General features: G+C 42.9%; 1 protein-coding gene across 4 annotated transcripts in view; it reads left to right on the top strand.

Moving 5' to 3' along the window:
- The window catches only part of prr5b (proline rich 5b (renal)), a 127,502-nt gene that overhangs the window by 53,837 nt on the left and 54,694 nt on the right, over positions 1–18,971 (top strand). For all 4 annotated transcript variants that reach the window (XM_043709219.2, XM_087997387.1, XM_043709218.2 and 1 more), the window contains 3 exons: positions 1,164–1,244; positions 3,769–3,817; positions 16,231–16,288. In XM_043709219.2, coding sequence (XP_043565154.1) covers positions 1,164–1,244; positions 3,769–3,817; positions 16,231–16,288 — 188 coding nt within the window. The remainder of the gene's footprint in view (positions 1–1,163; positions 1,245–3,768; positions 3,818–16,230; positions 16,289–18,971) is intronic.

The raw sequence follows: 18,971 nt of genomic DNA, 5'->3' as shown, positions 1-18,971 counted from the left end.
CTGAGAGAAATCCTTCATTCTCAACCCACAATGAGGAAACCGTAAAGGGTGAGGTGTCAGCTACACTGTTTATATACAGGGCAACATCTGTAACAAAGTGATTGAATATTTACTATAACATGCATATCATAACACGTGATGTTATAACCCAGGAGTTTTAAGTCCAAAAATAGCATCCAATTTGAAAATCAACAAAAACAATTTGTACAAACAGTCTATAAAGCTGTAATTATGGACACTGTACAACACAGGCATCATCTACAGCTATAACATTAAAGACAAGGATCCTTTTAAAATATGGGACTAATAGGCTCAGGCGTCCTCAGTTGGGTACTTAGTTTTTATGTCAAATTGTGGCACTGGAAAAGCACAACAGGCCAGGCAGTATTCGAGGAGCAGGCATTTCTGATGAAGAGCTTATGTCCAAAATGTCGACCCTCCTGCTCCTCGAATGCTGCCTAATGGGCTGTGCTTTTCCAGTGCCACACTTTTCGACTGAATGTCTCCAACGGTTGCAGTCCTCACTTTTCACTTAGGTTCTCTGTAGAATAATGGTATGAAACTCAGATATCTGCTTAGGGAAGGCAGGTTTTTATTATTAGTCTTATAGTAAGATCTTTTTAAATGAGTGAGTGTTTATAACTGCTAATGTTAAGAAGTTGCACAGTTGAGAAGATAATTTAATGCTAGGCTTTACTGTTAATCGATGTTTCTAGAAGTATATTCAGAAGCTATTTCCAAAGTGATAGATCTGCCTTTATTGTATGTCCTGATTGGTTTACAATAATACTTATAAACTTCTTAAATTTATTAATGGAAGCCACCAGATGTTTTATTAATAGAATAAACTAACTGCACTTTAGCCCACAACTGGCAGCTGCTTTGCCACTTCTGAGCGCCACTCCAAAATTAAATTAATTTGATTGGAGACAAGAGGACAAATAATTTATAAGATGTGCCTGGGTTGAAACTTAATATTTAGGAAAATGTGCTGCTAACTTGAAATGCAAGCATCTGACTGATCACTGGTTACTGCATTGTGTCAAAGGCAGTAGCAGAGTAAAAAGGATGACTATATTAAATTGTTCTGGTTAATTGGTCTATATTAACTGGACAGTATTATTTATTTGGTCTAAACAAATGCTGAATCTTTTGTTTTCCAGCATACAGAATGCTGTAATCGCTGTCTTCCAGCGGAAGGGTTTACCTGATAATGAGCTCTATAGTCTTAATGAAGGAGTCAGGTGAGTAAGTACAGAACTTCTGTATTTGAGATTAACCTTTCTTGGCTGAAATGCTGGTCAGTCCAACTGAACTTCCGTGATGTAAAAAAGCAGACTGAAAATAAGCATTTCTTATAAATAAGTTGATCCATTGATAAGTCAGTTGCTTGGAAAATTCTGTTTTGGTGGGGAAGCTAATTATTTGGTGCTGAAAAGTAATGCTTTCTGTAATTCAATATAATCTCCAGCAATGGCATGTGAAAAGATAGTAAGTTTACCTGGGACAAAGTAATAGTGCTTTAATTGACCATTCCCCTTCCAGTAACAATTATTTTCATGATTCTCTATACCTTGTAACTGATTCACTTGTTTATCAGGAAGCAAGCAGTTTCATGGGATCAATGCTGTTTGGTACCTTACTTTGAAATCTAGGCAAGGAGATCCCTTTCATGACACCTTTGTACATTAAGCTGTTTTAATTCTCTAATATTACCTGAGTATTCCCTCAAGGCAGCTGCACTCCTTCAGTAATCCATCTAAAGTCACACTTAAAGTAAAATCAAGCTCAGATAACATGTATTGTGTGGACCGTTTGACAGCAACTTGTCACAGTTGAATCAGAATCTTTCTTCTGTTGATGGCTGTCTGTCGCTGCTGTATTTCCAGTACAGATTGTAAAATAGCAATCAGGAGAGGAACAATGAATACTTATAACACTAACTTCAGTTCACTCTCGTAACCTGACTAGGAGCAGTGAAATCCTTATTAACCATTAGTTGAAGCTGCATATTCTTGCCTGTATGATTCACAACCACACCTCATTGTCCTTTAGTTCAAAGAAAAGTGAAGCTTACAAACTATGAATAATACATTAGTTTGCTTTACTACCTGTATTTTTAAGTATTAAACTTTAAATAGTAATGATGACAACACTGGTCAACTGTTATGAGATGTTTAAAGTCAGATAACTTAAGTCCTGCCTAATCGATTCAATGAGGTTGCACTCTGTTGAACTTTACAATCTTGTCAAGCCTGCACTCTAGATTGGATCATTAACAGCTATAATTATTTGTAAATAAATATCTGCAGTACTGATCTCCTTTGAATTTTTCCCCCAGTGATTGATACTTGAGCTGAAATATTTAGAAAGCAGACAAAAGATTGTTGATGGTAAATACAAACCATGGAGTATTTCATATGATAGTTGCAAGTCAGAGTTAACATAGTAAGAAACTATAAGAATGACACGAGGAGATTTATCAATACCATCTGAAGCTTACATTTTTTGTTGATCATAGTGTGTTTACTGAGCTCTCTGTATACATTTGTGTTTAGATACTTTTGAATGATTTTGTCCTGCATTAGTCTATTGTTTTCATCTTTGTATTTTTTAAAGCAGTATAAAATTTAGATCTTTAATAATTTTATTAAATGGCAGAATAGGCTCCAAGGGCCATATTGTTCCCTTAATGTTCTAGTTGTGTTCTGGAAAAGTGCAACTCAAAACGAAATGAAGCCAAATTGATGTTCCCATGGCAACCAGTGTAAAGACTGCAATTGAATTCAGTAGGACATTCTTTGTCAGAATAAAAAATCATTAAAACATATTCCCAAGTTCCTATATTTGTAAATGAAATAACATTTTAAAATGCTAATTATGCTAACTATTTATATTTCTGCTCACGAATGCTTCTCCCCATCACTTCCTCCTTCTGCTCCCTGTTGCTTCCTGCTTCCCTGTCCTAAAACCTTGCTGGAAGCAAAGAAAAAGTGAGAGGAGTCACGAGGGTAAAGATCAGGGAGGAAAGCTAGGAGAAGGATTGCCAGTGAATGGGAGAGCAGGAGAGGCCAATCCAAAATGGCAGGCCATGCAACAATATCAGCATGAAATGATGCTAAAATGGAAATGCCAGCTCTAAGTGCACAAGTATTATATCCTCAAACATTGAGATAATGATTTAAAACAAGACAACTCAAGTCAGAGACTGCTATACTCTCATCTCGATTAAGTTCATGCATTTTCTTTTAACCATGTATGACTTAACTGAGGGAACAACCAGCAACTTGCGTTTCCCACTCACCATGATTTGGAAACTCTTTCCACTTCATACCCTTGAGGATGGGGCGTGGAAGGATGGTAGAATTTTGACCTTGACCATCAGGAAGCTGACACGAATGAATGCAACGCTTGTTGACAGTTTTATTCTGTGTTGAAATCCTGAGTATTTCCTGGCAGGTATGGTTAAAATTACCCTTCTACGTTACAATCATCAATGCCTAAAGTCAGATGTATCATCACTGGAAGCAAAATAAAGATCACTTGACTTTGTCCATACAATATAGCTTAGTCATAATTGTAGAAAAGCACCACTTTGAGTGCCAATCTCATGTTTTTTTAATTCCTCACACCATCCTTCTTTATGACCTTTGGGTGAGCTTGCTAGCTGAGGACAGTTTTGAGCTGTGGATCCATGCCCGAGCACAACTAGTTTAGACTGGTCCAACTTGATTCTAATCTTGATTTTTTTGTTCTCTCTTGCTGCAGACAGTTGTTGAAAACAGAACTTGGATCATTTTTCACTGAGTACCTTCAGGTTAGTAGCATGTATTTTTCCATAGCCTCCACGCTGAATTGTTAATTTAGAGAGACAATTGTTTTGTTTTTTTAAATACCCACAATACTGATCTCTGGCACCAAATAATACAAATTGAAAACTAGCAGCACATGTATGGACTCCCAGCTGGGACTGAGGAGAAAGTGCAACTTGCTCCTAAAACCTAGGGTTTTGAAGAATCTTTTAAATTTTAGTGATGTTGTATAGAACCATTCAAAATTATGAGAGGAATGTACAGAATAGATAGTTGGGAGTCTTTTTTTCCAGGGTAGAAGTGTCAATTACTAGGGGATGTGGTGAAAGGAGATGTGAAAGGCAGTTTTTTTCCCACAGAGGGTAGCAAGTGACCGGAATGCACTCCAGAAGTGGTGATAAAAGCTGATACATAGCAACATTGAAGAGGCATCTTGACAGATACATGAAAAGACAGGAAATAGAAGGATACAGACAACATAGAGACAAAAGGATTTTAGTTTCGAAAGATATCGTGTTTCAGCGTAGGCTTGGTGGGCCGAAGGGCCTCTTTCTGTGCTGTACTGTTCCTTGTGCATCTGTGTTGATTAATGCTGTACATGGTATGATATTTTGTACATGTTAAGGATGACTACTTAGAAAGAGATTAAAGTTCACCTGAGACACTGGGGATATGAGCAAGTATAGCTGTTCTCCAGGTCTCATTATGAATGCTGTAGTGAAAATTATTTCAGGAACCATGAATTTCCCAAATTGATGATATTGAGGGAGAAGAGCTTCTAGATAATGTACATTATTTTCAAAAATTCTCTGTAAAAACAACCTTCCTTTGACAAGTGCATCGTTGCATTCTGAAGAAGTCCAGGCCTGTAATACAACATATTGAACAGCAACCTTTTTCGCCTCTTCCTGGTTCATTTCTGCCCAGTAGGAATGACCTGGTAAGGATACAATTTTCACAATACCGAACATGCTGTCAAAAAGCTTGCACTGTTTTCCATGACTACTACTATCAGGAGTTTTCCCCCACATTATATACACTACAGGGCGTTGGAACATGGATAGGTATTGATAATTCACTACATAGTGAGTTCATGAACTGACTATAGCATAGGCTACATGAATAATGATTGCCTGCTATAGACTTATATCCAGCCTGTCACAGGGTCCCCATATCTTCATAATTCATATTTTTTCCCTGCCCCCCCAGGACTCTTAAACTCATCTCTTTCCTGCCATTCACCTCTTGATTCTTTCATTTCCAGACCTAAGAATTACAACATGCTGATTGTTCTCCCATCTGCCATCCTTCAAAAGAATCCATCATGTCTAAGGTGCTGTTGTATCCTTTCTGCTGTCCTGCTCACAGCACATCCTTCTCTACTGCCCTGTGTTGATCTGCAATTCTCCAATGTATCGCATTTAAAATCCTTTGTCCTCCTTTATAAATCCCACTGTGACCTTACCTAATTCTCTCTTCAGAAATCTGTCTCCGGACTTGGTATTTTGTTACTGACTATTGGGGGTGAAAGACAGAGAGCAATGAAATTCACCCCCTCTTTACCCATCTTTAGTGACAGAATTTACTCATTTCTGTCCTACTGTTTCAAAATTCCATCTGAATCTCACCCTCACCCACTCCAACCTCTCACCCTCACAATGTGCAGCCCTCCACTCCCTCGTTCCAACCCCAACCTCACTATGAAACCCACAGACAATGGGGGGCACAGTAGCAGTCTGGCGCACTGACCTCTACACTGCTGGAGCCACGCGCCAACTCGCAGACACCTCCTCCTATTGCCCCCTTGATCACGACCTCCCTTCCCATCACCAAACCACCATCTCTCAGACCATTCACAACCTCATAACCTCTGGGCATCTCCCATCCACAGCCTCCAATCTCATTGTTGGTGAACCTTGCACTGTCCAATTCTACCTCCTTCCTAAGATTCACAAACCTGACTGCCCCAAACGACCCATTGTCTCAGCTTGCGCCTGTCCCACCGAACTCATCTCTTCCAACCTTGACACCATCCTGTTATCCTTAGTCCAGAAAATCCCCACCTAAGTTCGTGACAGTATCCACGCCTTTCACCTCCTCCAAGATTTTTGCTTCCCCGGCCCCTAACGCCTCATCTTCACCATGGACATCCAGTGGCTGTACACATCGATCTCCAACCCTTCCATTTCTTCCTCTCACGCTGTCCCAACCATTACCCTTCCACCTCATCCGCCTTGCTGAACTGGTCTGCATCCTTAACAACTTCTCCTTTCATTCCTCCCTCTTCCTCCAAACCAAAGGGGTAGCCATGGGACCCAGCTATACCTGCCTGTTTGTCGGGTACGTGGAACAGTCCATCTTCCGTAGTTAATCCAACACCAGCCCCATCTGTTTCTCCGCTACATAGATGACTGTATCGGTGCCGCCTCGTGTTTCTACGAGGAGGTTGAACAATTCATCAACTTTACCAAAACTTTCCAACCTGACCTCAAATTCACCTGGACCATCTCGGACACCTCCCTTCCCTTCCTGGACCTCTCTGGCGACCGACTAACCACACAGCCCACCGACTCCCACAACTACTTAGACCACACCTCCTCCCATCCTACCTCCTGTAAAAATGCCATTCCTTATTCCCAATTCCTCCGCCTCAGCTGCATCTATTCCCAGGATGACCAATTCCACCTCAAAGTCCCAGATGGCCTCCTTCTTCCACGATTGCAACTTCCCTTCCCACATGGTTGACGATGCCCTCCAGCGCGTCTCTTCCACTTCACGCACCGCCACTCTTGAACCCCAACCCTCCCAACACGACAAGGACAGAACCCCCTCTGGTCCTCACCTTCCACCCCACCAACCTCCGCATACAGCTCCTCATCCTCTACCACTTCCATCACCTCCAAATTGATCCACCACTGGAGATATATTTTGCTCCCCACCCCTATCCACCTTCCTGACTCGCTCGTCAGGTCCACACCCCCGATCAGCCCACACCCCACTCCTGGCACCTTTCCCTGCCATCGCAGCAAGTGCAAAATCTGGGCCCACACCACTCCCCTCACCTCCGTCTAAGGCCCCAAGGTATTGTTCCACATCCATCAGAAATTTACCTGTACCTCCACCAATGTCATCTACTGCATCCGTTGCACCTGGTGTGGTCTCCTCGACATTGTTTCAGAGAACATCTCTGGGACACCTGCCCCACCACCTTGTGGCTGAATGCTTCAACTCTCCATCCCACTCCGTCAAGGACATGCAGGTCCTGGGCCGCCAAACTGTCACCATCTGACGCCTGGAGGAGGAATGCCTCATAGTCCGCCTTGGGACCCTGCAACCACACGGGATCAATGTGGATTTCAACAGCTTCCTCATTCCACACCCCAACCCCCTCTCACATTGTCCCAGTCCCAAGCCTCCAACTGGGCACCGCCCTCCGGACCTGTTCATCACTACCACCCTCCCATTATCTCTCAGTCCCCTGGCACACAGGCCTCATTCCTAACGAAGGGCTTCTGCCTGAAACATCGATTCTCCTGCTGCTCGGATGCTGCCTGACCTGCTGTGCTTTTCCAGCACCACACTCCCGACTCTGAGCTCCAGAATCTGTAGTCCTCACTTTCCCCCCTTGCTGCATCTCAAAACCCATCTCTTTAACAAGCGTTCACTCCTCTTAATTCCTCTTTCCGAGTTCATTACTTTTCTTGCACCCAACTGTGAAGTGCTTTGGAATGTTTAATGGTATGAATGGTTACACATTCCAGATATTTCCACAGCTGCTGCTGTTTTAACCTTGTTGGTAGGTTTACATAGCCCTCTTTTCTAACAGGATGCTGTCAATATAATGGTCATTAAAATGGGCAAAGGAATCAATTTTGAATTTCATACTGTTCAGTGGAAATGTCTATCATTGACAACCCGTGTCCTTTCAGTATTTTTGAATGTGTTGCATGAAAATACCTAAGAGGTAAACAGAACAGTGAAAATATATATATATTAAATATTCTCATGTGGTGGGAGTAACTATTGATGTTAATAAAGTTTTGGTTTAATTTTTCATCAACAACAGAGTGAATCTCAAAACATCTGACCCTATCTAGCCACTGGGTTTGGGCTTAGCAAGCCTAAAACCACAAATATGAAAGTAGACCATAATTGGCCCAAAACTATTATTGTTTTAAATTTGCACCATTGGATGTTAATCTTTATTTGAGGTGTTTCTTTGCTCTGGTGCTCTGGAAATGTTTGCCTTCTGTTTTACATGCTGCTCTGTGGCCCAGAGAGACTGTCTTTTTTTCTGGCCCAGATAGCTTGGTAAATTTGGTAAATGCCTAGTGAACAGAGAGCCTTGCTCCCTTTGTTTCAGCCGCGATTATGATTCCATGCTTTCGCATGATCATCCTTGTTTCCAAAGGATTGTTAGAATAACATTAAGGTATGCTTGATTTATCTTTAACAACCGACCAAATTTAAATTGTCAAAGGACAGGTGAATGGTAGCAATCACCCAGTCATTGAAAAACTTAGCTAGTCCCTCATGCAGTAGAATCTGAGGTTTGTGATTGCTATTCAGATATGATGCAAGGTACTTCCTTGTGTAGTAGTTTCTTTTTTTTTCCCTATCATCTATGGATGTCACCTGGTTAGACTTCCTTTGAAAGCTTTTGACAAACTCGTTCATTTGATCAAGAGGGATTGATGAGTACTGAGTATAACTTAATTGAACAAAAGCTGCTAATGAACAACTTATTACAGTCAGCAATGATTTATATGTGTGTAGCATCTTCAATATAAGAAAACCTCATGAGGCACTTCAGAGGAGTGTTTATAATGCAAAGTTTGACTATCCGATAAATGTTTGTATTTCAGCTAAATGGTTTGGTTCCCATCCTGTCTCGGATACAAACATCCTACAAATTAAGATATATTGAGCTAAGCTGGCACATAATACCTAAGTATAAGGCTGGTTTATAATGTGTTATATGTGAATTAGGGAAGCTAAAACTGTTCTGAATTTTAACTAAGAATACTTTTTTTTAAAAAAGTTTCAATTGAACACCTAACATACATACATTTATATATCCTAAGGACATCCCAAATGGATCTTTGTAAAGCTGTATGTTTGTTAAAGTAGTAAAGAACTGTATCAGAAACATTGAAACACTCACATTACACAGCAGTTTCAACCCAATGGATATTACAACAGTGTTTGTATTTTTTGTTGTTGTTAGTTAAGTAATTTGATGTTATTTACCTTAATTGCAGAAGTTGCTAATTTCTTTGCATAGGATAATGTTGAAAATGGCATCGATACTGCTGAACCATAGCACTGTTCCTGAACTCAGTATATTTCTGTTGTTTCAGTTGCTAGATAGAACTGGACACAAGTAGTAAACAGTAAATGCCGATGAAAATAGCTGTTAATCCAATGAATGGAAAACAGTGTAAAGATTTCTTCCTGAATTGTTGGATTTCTTCAGCTCCACACAAGCAGTTAACAGTACTTCATTCCATTGCAAAACTGTGCTTGCTCTCTCAATCCTCAGATGCGTGATCTTAGGTGGAATTTTCTAGGTCCTTTTAGAAGGATGAGTAGGAAACTCAATTGGGCTGGAGACAAAAATGTGGTTTCCCAATGGTGAGTCAGTTTTGTTGTTAAGTTTGTGTTTTTCAAGGTGGTCTGCTTTCCCATCCTTCATGATTTGGAACCTGTTTCCCATTCATTAAAGTGCTACAAACACTCGTTAATGCACCAGTCCTCTGGAATTGTTCACGAGCATAAGTTTGTTAGCTAGAAACGGGAAATGCTTATATTTACAAACTCAACTATATGTTAGGCTCGTATCTGGTGGGCGAAAGTGAGGACTGCAGATGCTGGAGACTAGAGTCGGGAGTGTGGTACAAGAAAAGCACAGCAGGTCAGGCCGCATCCTCCTGCTTCTTGGGATGCTGCCTGACCTGCTGTGCTTTTCCAGCACCACACTCGTACCTGGTGGGATCAGCTTCCTCCCGAGGTTTCAGTGATTACAAACATCTTCAGTTATTTGGCTCCTCCTTATCTAAGGTATTAATTTGCAAAACCTTGTCAGCAGTGAAGCCTCTCCATATTGATCACCTCACTAGGTCCCTCAATCATATGCGCTCTGGTTTGTTGGCATTAAGTGATTGGTGTTTGGGGTGAAGCCCAACTTTGGCTACTGCCAGCAAACCCAAGTGGGGCAGGCAGGCCGAATTGAACACAGAACCAGGCTTTCCTGATTGTCCTTGTCTTGTGCAAGTCATTGAAGAGTTGTTCGATGTGGTTGTGAAGACAGTTCAGGGACCCAACGGTACATGAGCTGCTGAGTGCTGGAGCTCTTCTTTATGGTTTTAGGGTGAACCCTGTCAGACACGAGAGGCAGTACCATTGTGGTGCCAATGGTGTTACATTTGGAGCTGCAATGAAGGTAACGCATGAGGCATCTGATGGAGATGGCTGGCACCCAAGCTCCTGTGTGACAGCCTTCTGCAGTTGGAAAAGCACAGCCAGTCAGGCAGCATCCGAAGTGCAGCATCATGAGGTTTTCTTATATTGAAGATGCTACACACATATAAATCATTGCTGTCTGTAATAAGTTGTTCATTAGCAGCTTTTGTTCAATGTTTTGAGCATAAGCTCTTCAGGAAGGTTCTTATGCTTGAAATGATGAGCAGCACGGTAGCTCAGTGGTTAGCACTGCTGCCTCATAGTGCCAATGACCCAGGTTTGATGCCCGCCTCGGGCGACTGACAGTGTGGAGTTTGCACATTCTCCCGTGTCTGCATGGGTTTCCTCCGAGTGCTCCAGTTTCCTCCCACAGTCCAAAGATGTGCAGGTTAGGTGAGATGGCCATAGTGTTAGGTGCATTAGTCAGGGGTAAATACAGGGGAATGGGTCTGGGTGGGTTATTCTTCGAAGGGTCAGTGTGCACTTCTTGGGCCAAAGGGCCTGTTTCCATACTGTAGGGAATCTAATCCAATCTCTCCTGTTCCTCGGATGCTACTGACCAGCTGTGCTTTTCCAGCAGCACATTCTCAACTCTAATCACCAGCATCTGCAGTCCTCACTTTCTCCTAGCCTTCTGCTGTTGGCAACCTTACAATGTTAACTCCACACACACAGGACCTTGAAGCATTGAATACAGGTCCTTCAGCCCTCAATGTTGCGCTGACCTGTGGAACCAATCTGAAGCCTATCTATCCTACACTATTCCATTTTCATCCATATGTGTATATAATGACCATTTAAATGTCCTTAAGGTTGGCAAGTCTACTACTATTGCAGGCAGTGCATTCCATGCCCCTACTACTTTCTGAGTAAAGAAACTATCTCTGACATCGGTCCTATATCTATTCCCCCCCCCCCTCCATGGGAGAGGGTGGGTATGGGGGGGAAGGTAGCTGAGAGTACAGGGGTAGATGTAGCTGGGGGTGAAGGTGATAGGTCAGAGAGGAGGGTGGAGTGGGTAGGTGGGAAGGAAGATGGACAGGTAGGACCATTCAAGAGGGCAGTGACAAGTTGGAAGGTTGGGACTGGCATAAGGTTGGGGGAGGGGAAATGGGGAAACTGATGAAATCCACATTGATCCCACGTGGTTGGAAAGTCCCAAGGTGGAAGATGAGGCATTTTTCCTCCAGGCATTGGGTGGTTAGAGTTTGGTGATGGAGGAGACCCAGGACCTGCATGTCCTTGGTGGAGTAGGAAGGGGAGTTGAAGTGTTCAGCCATGTGACAGCAGGGTTGGTTATTGTGGTATCCCAGAGATGTTTCTGAAATGATTGCAAGTTGGCGTCCTGTCTCCCTGATGTAGAGGCGATCACATCAGATGCAATGGACACGGTAGATGACACGTGTGGAAGTACAGGTAAATTTCTGTTTGGATGTGGAGGGATCCTTTGGACGGAAGTGAGGGGAAAGATGTGGGCGCACGTTTTGCACCTTTTGGGGTGGGAGGGAAGGTGCCGGGAGAGGAGGGTAGGTTGGTGGGGGGCGTGGACCTGACAAGGGATGCACGGAGGGAATGGTCTCGCCAAAATGTAGTAGGGGTAGGGAGGGAAATACATCTCTGGTGGTGGGGTCTGTTTGTAGGTGGCGGAAATGGCAGAGGGTGATGCGATGTATCTGGAAGTTGGTGGGGTGCAAGTTGAGGACTGAGGTGTTTTGTCCTTGGTGTGATTGGAGGGGTGGGGTTCAAGGTGGAGGTGGAGATGCATTGGAGGCATTGTCGACTAAGTGGGAGGAGAAGTTGCGGTCTTTGAAAGAGGAGGCCATTTGGGATGTTCTACGGTGGAATTGGTCCTCCTGGGAGCAGATGAGGTGGAGGAATTATGAATAAGGGATAGCATTTTTACGGGGGTGGGAGGAGGTACAGTCCAGGTAGCTGTGGGAGTCGGTGGGTTTGGAGTGGATGTCCATTTTGACTCAGTCACCGTTGGTGGAGATGGAGAGGTCCAGGAACGGGAGGGATGTGTCCAAATGGTCCAGGTGAACTTGAGGTCGGGGTGGAATGTGTTCATGAAGTTGATGAACTGTTCAACCTCCTCATGGGAGCACGAGGCGGCACCGATACAATCGTCAATGTAGCGGAGGAAAACGTGGGGGTTGGTACCGGTGTAGCTGCGGAAAATGGACTGTTCCACATACCCGAAAAAGAGACAGGCATAGCTAGGGCCCATGCAGGTGCCCATGGTTTCCCCTTTGGTCTGGAGGAAATGGGAGGATTCGAAGGAGAAATTATTGAGGGTGAGGACCAGTTCAGCCAATCAAATGAGAGTGTCAATGGAAGGGAACTGGTTGGGTCGGCGTGAGGAAGAAATGGAGGGCTTGGAGGCCTTTGTCATGGTGGATGGATGTGTACAGGGACTGGATGTCCATGGTGAAGATGAAGTGTTGGGGGCCAGGGAAATGTGGAGGAGAGCCAGGTTCCCTTGAGTCACCCGTGGGTACTGACCTCTGCAGCCACCAGGCTGCTTACATCAGTCAGTGTGGCCTTGTATTGCTATTGTTGAGGGAGAAGAATATCCCTTCTCTACTTTACAGTCTTCAGGAGAATCTCTCGGAAGATGGCACTAAAGTGTGGCACTGCTTTTTAGCCGATCCTTGATTGCACCAGGAGTGAGAAGCAGAGGTTGACTGATGTTGTGGTGGTGAGAGTGGTGTGTTGGCTGGCTGCCTTTTCAGTGTACCTCTGGATGTTGCAGCCTGGAAGATCCTGGTGGGGGGAGGGTAAAACGTCTGTAAAATTTAGCACTTTACCTATTCACTACGTGTAGTGAACTAAGAGGATTGTGATTATGCTGGAAAAGCTGACCCACACTCCAGAAAAATTTGCAACCTGCTTTCACACCCACCTCTAAACTTTAGTCACAAAGAAAGTAAAATTAGGCTCCTTTATTTCTTCATTAAATTGGGACTTTGCCTTTTTAATCAGATTCCTAACCTAGATGTTTTTCAAATTGAGGACTGGTGTCTTTGTAAACAGTTTTGCAGACAGTCTTAGTTTCTGCAGCACTTAAGTAATTGGCACGGTCTGTATAACGTAACCATGGTTACTGATGGAGATTAGTTAAGTCAAGCAACAGCATCACAGATGTTTCTCTCCTAGGTTTTGTGCTACATTGTCTCAATACTTGTACAAAAAACCCATGCCGAATATGAGCTTCATATAGGTGACAGTTCTCCTTTTGGTTGTTACCTGTGTTAATTGATCCAGTGGATCTCAATGAGTTCAGCATTTTCAGCTGAGTGCTTGTTTAACAATGGAGCATGATATCTGATTCGTGTTTAATGGTTTGATGTTCAAGAATCATGGAATGGTTACAGCATAGAAATAAGCTATTTGGCCCATCCTATCTATGCTGGCTCTGCAAAAGCAACTTCTCCAGTCCCACTCCTTTGTCTTTTCCCTGTATCCCTGCAAGCTTTTTTCTCTCTTAAAAGGCAGAATTCAATCTGACTCTACTCACGGTGTGGCCCCCATCCTAACCACTCGCTGCACAAAATAGTTTTACCTCATGCCACCTCTCATTTCTCAATACCTTCTCTGTCCAGACCCCTCATTACTTTTAAACACCTTCGATCAAATCTTCACTTCTCTAAGAACTGTCTCCAGTCTGTCCACATCACTGAAGTTCTTTCCCTGGACCACTTCTCCTGAATCTTTTCTATGAGAAAGTGAGGACTGCAGATACTGGAGATCAGAGTCGAGAGTGTGGTGCTGGAAAAGCAAAGCAAATCAGGCAGCAGGAGAATTGATGTTTCGGGCATAAGACCTTCATCAGGAATGAGGCTTGAGGGCCAGGGGATTGAGATAAATGGGACAGGTTTGGGGGGGAATGTAGCTGGGAATGAATCTTTTCTATGTCTATCCAATTCCTTCCTGTTGTCCAGAATTGGGCACAATATCCATTTGAGGCTGAAATGTTTATTTAGTGTAATTTCCTTTGTTGCTTCTGATTATACTTGCTGCATTGAAGAGGTGATGATTTGTTGCATGTCCCTATTATCTATGTTAATCGATCAGGGGGTGGCACAGTGACTCACTAGTTAGCGCTGCTGTCTTACAGTGCTAGGGACCCTGGTTCGAATCCAACCTCAGGTGACTCTGTGTTGAGTTTGCACATTCTCCCTGTGTCTGCGTGGGTCTCCACCCACACTCCAAAGATGTGCAGGTCAGGTGAATTGGCCATGCTAAATTGCTCTTAGTGTTAGGTGCTTTAGTCAAAGGGGAATGGGTCTGAGTGGGTTACTATTCAGAGGGTCGGTGTAGACTTGTAGGGCTGAAGGGCCTGTTTACACACTGTAGGGAATCTAATCCTATTGAACTCAGTGCCTTACTCAGCTATTTCAGAGTGCAGTTACGTCTGCCTCATTTTGGTGGGTCTGGAGTCACATGTGGGCCAGACAGAGAGGATGGCAGATTTCCTTTTTGTAAAAAGCCAGCATCCCCCATGTAATCCCAATTACAAGTGCAGCCTACTGATTTAATCTTTTTAGGTGCTGCATGATGTTGAATGAAGGTTCAGATTATAAGTGGATGGAAGTAATGAAGACATCTGATGCTCCCTCTTTCAATCCTATGCTTTATGCTGGTGTTGACGCTTAAGGAGATAACTGTCATTGAGACAAGTTTAGAATAACGTGGCTCAAAGGATGGCTTGTCTCTCGACCTTCATTCTTGTATTTTCAGCTAAAGTAAAATTTGATCAGGTAGCCGATGATGAAAAGTGAAGGTATGTTTTACAAACAGGGTGATCTCTTTACAATAAAGTGTCACCTCCTGCCATCAGTGCTCCATCAGAAAGGTTTCTTTTTCCTTCGCTTTCTGCTACATCTCAGTGCAGAGCCTGGGTGTGTATCTAGCTTAAGGTGAGCCTGCCTGTTGGCACCTGTTGGTCCTTTGAGCTTTAATCCTGAGTGACCAGAGTATTAAGAGTGTCCTGCCTCGATGCAGGTCCAGCCTCCTCAGCCTGACCTGCCACAGAATCCCACGCAGGATGGAGATAGACAGGCAAAGTGAAGTGTCCTGAGAGGAGACTTCTGGGGCACCTTATGCAGTTTTACATCTGACTGGGTGGCTGCTGGCACTGTCCCGTCTCTCTGTGAGGAGGGGCACTCTCCAGGTCTAGGTCCCTGGTCCCCCTCTTGCCTTGCTATTGGAGCAATGGTTGGGCTGAGGGAGTGCACGCTGGTCCATATATCCAGCTGAGTGTGATGGACCTGACTGTCCAAGACAGCTGTCACTCTGTCCAGGGAGACATGTGGGCACGTGCAGACCAGAGGCAGCAGAGTGTAGTTGGTATTGGTAAATTCTTCCAACCTTTTGAGGCAGTTAACTTATTGCCTCTGACAAACCTGCCTGCTGCTCCTGTGTCAATTGGTAATGACACCTCACAATAACAAATAAAGAACTGTGCGTGTAGTTTTCTTCTTCATGCATGAAGGGTCCTGTGTGTGAGTTAATGATTTAACCATTTAACAGTTGAGGTGCATATTAACATTGTGTAAACTTAAGTGATCAATCGATTGCAACATTAAACTAAGGACAGCAGTTTCAAAAATTCAGGTATGTTGATGCACCATGGACCACATAGTTGCTGCCTCTCATGCTACACAGTTCAGATTCCTGCTAATTGGGAAAATATCCTTCTGTGCATTTTGATTTATTCATATGTTTTGTTCCTGATAGTTATTCCCCCTTTTGCTGTGATCCACATTGGAATGATCTGAATGCTGCAGGCGTAAAATTCTGCAGTATCTATTCACACAACGTTGTGGAATAGATCTAGAATTTTGATTCCATCCCTGATCTTTCCAGTCGGTACTTTATTCACAGGCAGCCTGACTGCACTAATGATGTTTGCAAGTGTATTGAATTTTATTTTATTTTGTGTTTCCTTGCGTAGAATCAGCTGCTTACGAAAGGCATGGTGATTTTGAGGGACAAAATTCGGTTTTACGAAGGTAAGAAGATGGCTTTTCTCCTAACAATTTGTGTTTCATGCTGGTATCACTCAGGAATTATGATGCTGTGACCTCTTCGGAAACTAGCCTCTTATGCAACCCCGTGCCTGAATGGTATATGAAAACTGTGAATCCCCTTTGTCCCCAGCTGAAAGGTTAGGGACAAGTCTTTCCTGTTCAACTGAATCATCCCACAGCCATTTTATGACAATCAGGTCATTAACTGGCTTGATGTGGCACTCTGCCCCTATCTGGGAGGAAGCATAGAAGTGTCTGCACCAGCCAAGAAAATGGAAGGAAAGGCTATCCATTTGAATGCTCCAGGTTCTGGACTGAACCTTGCAGGTTACAGCACTTCAGACGCAGAACCAGGTACCTTTTTCAAATGTATTTCTACATCCACCAGCAATCCCAGCAGTGAATTCCAGACACCCATCACTCTCCGGGTGGACTAGTTTTAATCCTTCTGCCAATCGCCTTAAATCTATGTTGTTATCGCTCCACGCCCCAGTGAATGACACCTCCAGAGGTTCTGTCCTGTATGTCTAGACCCCTCGTTGCTTTTCTACACAACAATTAAGACAATCCGCAGCACCTTCAGTTCTAAGGGAAACAATTTTAAACCAGTCCAATCTTTGCTCGTAGCAGCAATTTCCAAGCCTTGGCAGCATCCTCTGTACTCTCTCCCAGGATAATTGTGTCTTCCCTGGGCTGGTGCACAGAATTCCAGCTGTGACCTAGTCAGTGTTTTATGTACTCCCAGCATTACATCCCTTCTCCCTGAGAGGCTGTAAAACCCCATCTTCAGTGTCTCTAATATAAAAAGGTTCTTAGGGTGCGTAGAGGCTAACTTTCTTTTAAACCAGTAAAACGAGTGAGTTTTTCTATAATATGAACCTTCTTACTAAAGCAGTCTAAATTGCTTACATCTCAATTCTATCTTTTTTTACGTGGTGAGGATTAGTACTGCAGCTTCATTTCGAAGTTAAATTACGCAGATCTTCAGAAAAATATGTCCACCTGCCACTTCACAAGTCTTCAAAACTAGATTTCCTTTGTTTATCTTGAATAGCGCTGATGTTCCTGTTTTAGGTGAAATTGAAGACATGAAAGGTCCTTACACCCTTGTTGGCAAAAATATTAATTTGATTAAAATGTACATAACCAACTGAACCTTGAATATTGTTGAGAAGAGACACCTGTTGTCAAGCTTTTCGGCTTGTTTCATCAGGGTAAATACAAGAAAGCCAAATGTCAAACTGCCTCAACAATTTACTCTTTTGGAGAAAAGGGTTGTTGATTAGTCGGCAACTTGACTCTGGTCATGCCATGTTTTAAGCTTGATTTAATTACCTGAAATTAGTTGTTTGTGAAGCTTTTTGCATACTCTGGAATATTCAAGAAGTGCTCGCAGACTATAGAATCACATTAATATTAATGTTTTATTTTGGGTTTTGTTGATGAAGGCTGGTTACATGCCACTTGGAAACAACCAAAGAAGCATGGCACTTGGTTCTGTGATTAAGCAACACGTGCTCAACAATCCTGAATGTGATAGCACCGATCATAACAATCAATGAGAGATGATCAGTCTAGCTGATAATGTGACTGCCAGAAGCATGCATCTATAAGCATGGACTCCTCCTTTGTAAATAAGAGGACTACATTCAAGTCTTGTGCTTTTTTTTTGAATTAGTCAGGAGTTTGGAGAATCCATAATTCCCTGTTGCTACTTCTATGCAAATGCATTAGTCAATCAGGAAACAATGCCAACCAATTTGCAGTCCTTCTTCCATAGTGCCATTTGTTGTGATTGTTTGAAATTTGACATTGTAGTGTTTGTCCTGATGAGTGCAAGATGAAAGGTTTTGACAACAAGTCTCTGTTTAAGTTTGATACTTCCAAGTGGCAATTTGACCTTTCCACTCCTACAATAGAAAACCAACACTACTGTAGTACAGCACCCCTTTCTCCCATCACAAAAACCAAGCAGATGGCAGTTTCTTATTTCTTGAGATTTTTTAAAAAACAGTCAACTGCGGATGCTGGAAATCTGAAACAAAAGCAGAAATAGCTGGAGAAACTCTGGTCTAGCCACCTATGGCACATTTCTATCCTCTTCCCCCCACCTGCCAAACCTTCAGCACATATATCACCTCTTCCAGCTACCATCAGTTCTGAAGAAGTGTCACTGGACCCAAAACGTTAACTCTGCTTTCTCTCCATAGACCTACTGAATTTCTCCAGCAATTTCTGTTTTTGTTTCAGATTTCTCTATATCTGACTGGGAATGAGATCTGCATGGATTAGGTCTGTTGCTGCTAGCTTAATACCTCTTTCCCCTCTTCATTGTTCAAATTGTGAGCTGTTTATTGAAGAATTAATTATGCTACAGCTTGAGCTACTACATTGTCTACCCTCTGAAAGCTATATCCTACACAAACCTTTCCATGAGCCACTGTGTAATTGGGTAAATCACAACCAAGGCAAGAGTAAAAATGCAGCAGTATGTAACTATATCATTCCATACACACTGTCCAAATATATTCTTTTGATATACTTCTGCTGATACTCTTGGGCCCTTGGTCCTCTGACGGTATCCAGTACAGGAAAAAGTCTACATATTTCTAGTGATTATTTGAATGAGCCTTCAAGCAAGTGGGAATTTATATTGGGGAATAAA

The sequence above is a fragment of the Chiloscyllium plagiosum genome, unplaced genomic scaffold, assembly GCF_037043375.1.
Source record: "Chiloscyllium plagiosum isolate Xiang-an unplaced genomic scaffold, Cpla_swu_hap1 HiC_scaffold_19, whole genome shotgun sequence".
Taxonomy (NCBI): domain Eukaryota; kingdom Metazoa; phylum Chordata; class Chondrichthyes; order Orectolobiformes; family Hemiscylliidae; genus Chiloscyllium; species Chiloscyllium plagiosum.
This window is presented reverse-complemented; position numbering and strand designations above follow the sequence as displayed.